This window comes from Camellia sinensis, chromosome 5 (genome assembly GCF_055761805.1).
Source record: "Camellia sinensis isolate YWXY chromosome 5, ASM5576180v1, whole genome shotgun sequence".
Taxonomy (NCBI): domain Eukaryota; kingdom Viridiplantae; phylum Streptophyta; class Magnoliopsida; order Ericales; family Theaceae; genus Camellia; species Camellia sinensis.
In genome coordinates, this window is record NC_138965.1 from 190,215,845 (window position 1) to 190,219,679 (window position 3,835).

Sequence of the window (3,835 nt, forward strand, 5' to 3'; positions counted from 1 at the left end):
AATAAAATTGGAGATAAATTTATGAATTTATAGTATTGCTATAATATTTATAGCATTTCTTAGTCCTCAAAATTTTTTTTTTTTCAGTATTAAAGTTGTCCAAGTTTTGATATCATGTAAACAAACATCAAATTAAAAAACATGTAAGACCAAATTGTTTCTCATATGACTCACAACATGTGTAAGTAATTAAACTTCATTTAAATTTAAATTTTCAGAACTGTACTTCTAGCACTGGTCAAAACTTTCAAAACACCCTTTTCTTCATTTTTATAATAAAAAATGGCAGCAAATGACACAAAATATAAGAATAATCTCCACAATCTTTAAAATTCCTGTGGAGAACATATCCCCCAAAGAAATAACATTTAAAAATAAATTAACAACATTATCCCAATCACACCATGAGGTTTCCTCTGTATTCTCATCTCTTCATAATTTCTTCTAGCATTCCATGAGCCGCAACACTGATTCCTGCCTCTGCATTCTCATCTCTTCATAAAACCTCTCAATGAACCTCTCAGCCCTCTCATCAACCGAATCTTCTTCACAACCCGACTCGGATAATTCCGACAATTCTCTACTAGCTACTGCATCTTCAATGTTTGGCAAAACCTCCAATTCAAATTCCCCATGTCCTCCTCCTCCATTTTTCAACCTACCCAAACACTTGAAAAGAAAGAAATTGGAATATATGTCTCTGTGTTTGCTCCTCTGGAATGGCTTTCTGTGGTAATGAATGAGAGAAGTGCTTGAAGGAGAGAATTGGTATTCTTGCATATACCCATAGTTGTAATGCTGTAGAAGATTGAATTTCTTGAGCTTTCTTGATTTCTTGAGAAAAATGAGCTTTGGAATGATGGGTTTTTTCATTTTGGCTATGAAGATGGAGATTTTGGAGAGATTTGAGAGCTTTTGGAAAATGGGGGATGATCTTTTTCTGGGCATTTTTTTTAGGGAAAATTGAGGTGAGAAAGGGTTCTTGTTATGAGGTTTTAGAGTAAGGATTCTTGGGTTGAGTGAGAGGGGGTTTTAATGGTGTAAAAAAGTTGAATGAAAGTACATGAAAATAGGGAGATCTCAATAGTTGTGGTGGTGGGGTTGCTTAGCTGTGAAAAGGGAGGGTGGCCGGTGGCATTTTGGACTTATTTTATGGAAATTGCGCAGGTAGCCGTTGGAGCCACCCTAGTGGGCTCTCTTTCTATTGGCTCCACATTGAACTCAAATTTTGTAAGGCCACACAGCACAACATGATTTATGTAGAAAAATTCTATAAAGAATTATGTCTTGTTATTAATTCATTGGTTCAAAATTATAAAAATGTAATTATCAAATCCTTCTGTTTATAAATTTAGTATAAAAATTATGTATCATTTTCTATATTTGAAAGGCACGATTCAAATTTTCTTGTTAACCATTAAGATAATCCTAATTGTAACAATGGTCTTATTTTAAACCTTGCAATCTATCATGAATTTTTTTCTTCTATAATTGTGGATTTTTTTTTTTTTTTTAATTGGTAGTTAGGGAGGGATTGAGATATCTGGTGTGCCTAATAGGGAGAGTTGTGTGCTCTTTGGGGCCCTTTTTCGGTATTATTTTCATAATTGAAACCGTTCAATATTTAAGACTCATCGAATAAATTATCTATGTAAAAAAAAAAAAAAAAGATTAATCGGATATCAGTAATCATATAATATAATTTCATTTGTCACATAAAAAAAAGCGACTCGCTATTCTTACTCCACTTTGCTCTAAATACATTTCCTTCTTTATCCTTATTATTTATTGTTATATTAATATCCTTAGAATTTTGATTTTTTCACTCCACTTTGCTCTAAATACATTCCCTTCTTTGTCCTTATTATTTATAGTTATATTAATATCCTTAGAATTTTGATTTTTTCAATGAGTGTATTTTGTGTGAAATAGTATGGGTGCCTCTATTTACACACCATCTTTCATCTCAAGACACACTCTTAATTAGTTTATTTTTTATTACAATATTAACCCAATGTAAAATGACTACAAAGGATAAAGGGCTATGATACACATCTTATGTAAAATTACCATAAAGAACAATAATAAATGCAATACACACCACTCTTCTGAAACGTTATTTACGTATCTTCTCTCTCAAGAATCGAAAAACCCAAAAACAAAAACCAAAAATCCTTAAAGAAACAATAAAAAAATATACGTGTGTTATTGAAGATTTTGGTTGGACTGAATGATGGATGCATCTGGCAATATCGGTTTAGAACAATAGAGCAAGAAAAATGTTAGTTTTTCATTTTTTTTTTTTTTTCCGTTTTCGTGTACTTGCTAAGTAGCAAACCGTTTGTATTCGTTTGAACACCCAGATTCGAACAACGTACTCATGTTCGACTATTTACAACCGAACAAGTTCTAATTGTTCGATTTTCTAGTGTCGAACGTAGTCCACATGTTCGGTTAATAAGTTTCAAACATATAGCATTTGTTCGGTTTTCAACAGTCAAACTTTTGAACTTAGCTCGATTCTGTATTTCTAACACTTATAACAAAAAAAATAATTGGTTTTTCTAGAACTGTTCATCCATGGAGAGGGTCATGAACCAGAGAAGAATGGAGTGAAGTCGTTTTCAACACGAATGAAGATCAGTTTAGACTGGTTCCTAAACCTCTGGGATGACAATGAAACAGAAAATGGAGGGGGACGTTGACTGTGTTTTTGAAGTGGAGGTATAGAATATGGAAGATTAAAGATTATGGGTGGAGTGTGTGAGTGAGTAAGGGTAAAGATGGAAGATTGTGGATGGGGTGTGTAAATAAGGGTAAAGATAGAAGATTGTGGTGTGTATTTAGCAAATTTCTTATTTATCAAATTGCTAAAGATGTACCTTGAGTAGTGATGTGTCTTGAGATGAAAGGTGGTGTGTAAATAGAGGCACCCAAAAGTATTAATATAACTATGCATAATAAGTAGGGGAGTAAATTAGGCCCGGTCCATGTCAGGCCTCGCGAGCTCTCGCCAAAATTTGGACCGAGTCAGCCCACGGGCTAGAAAAATTAGGCCTAGGCCTAAAGAGTATTTGGGCCTTGGGTAGGGCTCGGGCTTGGACGAACCTGGACAATTTTTTTTATTTTTTTAATCAAAATTTTATTATTTTTCACTGAAAAAGACACTAGGCACTGGGCGGGCTGAACCTTAAGCGGGCGACGGGACGAGCCAGGTAGGACCAGTCCACGGGCCGAACCAGGCTTCGGGCCGAACCAGGCTTCAAAATAATGGCCTAGGCCCAAGCACAGGGTCTAAGGCTGGGCTCGAGCCCAAACGGGCCCACCTGGGCCGCCAGTGGGCTTCGGGCTACCCACAGGCCACCCATGGGTCACAGACCATTTTTACACTCCTGATAATAAGAACAAAAAAGAAAGTATATTTAAAACCAAATGAAATAGGAATAACGGCTCTAAAAAAAACAATAAATGGAATTTTGAGAATAAATTGTTTAACAAACCATGATCCAATATTATGGTTATTGATAATCGATAATATAATTTTTTTGACATGAATAATTATTAAAAAAACTTTACGTATTAAATAGTTTGAATCATTAAAATAGTTGAGAAACAAACTCCAACACACTAAGTAAAACTCAAACTCAAACATTACGTTGGAGAAGAGACTATTAGGTCAAACTATTGTGATAGTAGTTGAATATATTCCATTTTAACCCGTCTTTAGCCTATAATTACTTGTTTAATCATTTTTATATTGACCAAAGTTGCAAAAACCCTTGATCGTTATTTTCATGAAGTTGGATACACTCCATTTTAACCCAGCATTTGCGTA

At 34.4% G+C, this 3,835-nt stretch overlaps 1 protein-coding gene across 1 annotated transcript; it reads right to left on the bottom strand.

Annotated features, from left to right (window-relative positions):
• Positions 1-245: 245 nt before the first annotated feature.
• Positions 246-1,073, bottom strand: LOC114285682 (cotton fiber protein). Its single transcript, XM_028228761.2, has one exon. It carries the CDS (start codon positions 946-948, stop codon positions 445-447), a length of 504 nt encoding a protein of 167 aa, XP_028084562.2. The 5' UTR covers positions 949-1,073; the 3' UTR covers positions 246-444.
• Positions 1,074-3,835: the final 2,762 nt, after the last annotated feature.

Coding starts and splice junctions, on each gene's coding strand:
- LOC114285682 (XM_028228761.2), bottom strand. CDS start 948: ATGCCCAGAAAAAGATCATCCCCCATTTTCCAAAAGCTCTCAAATCTC.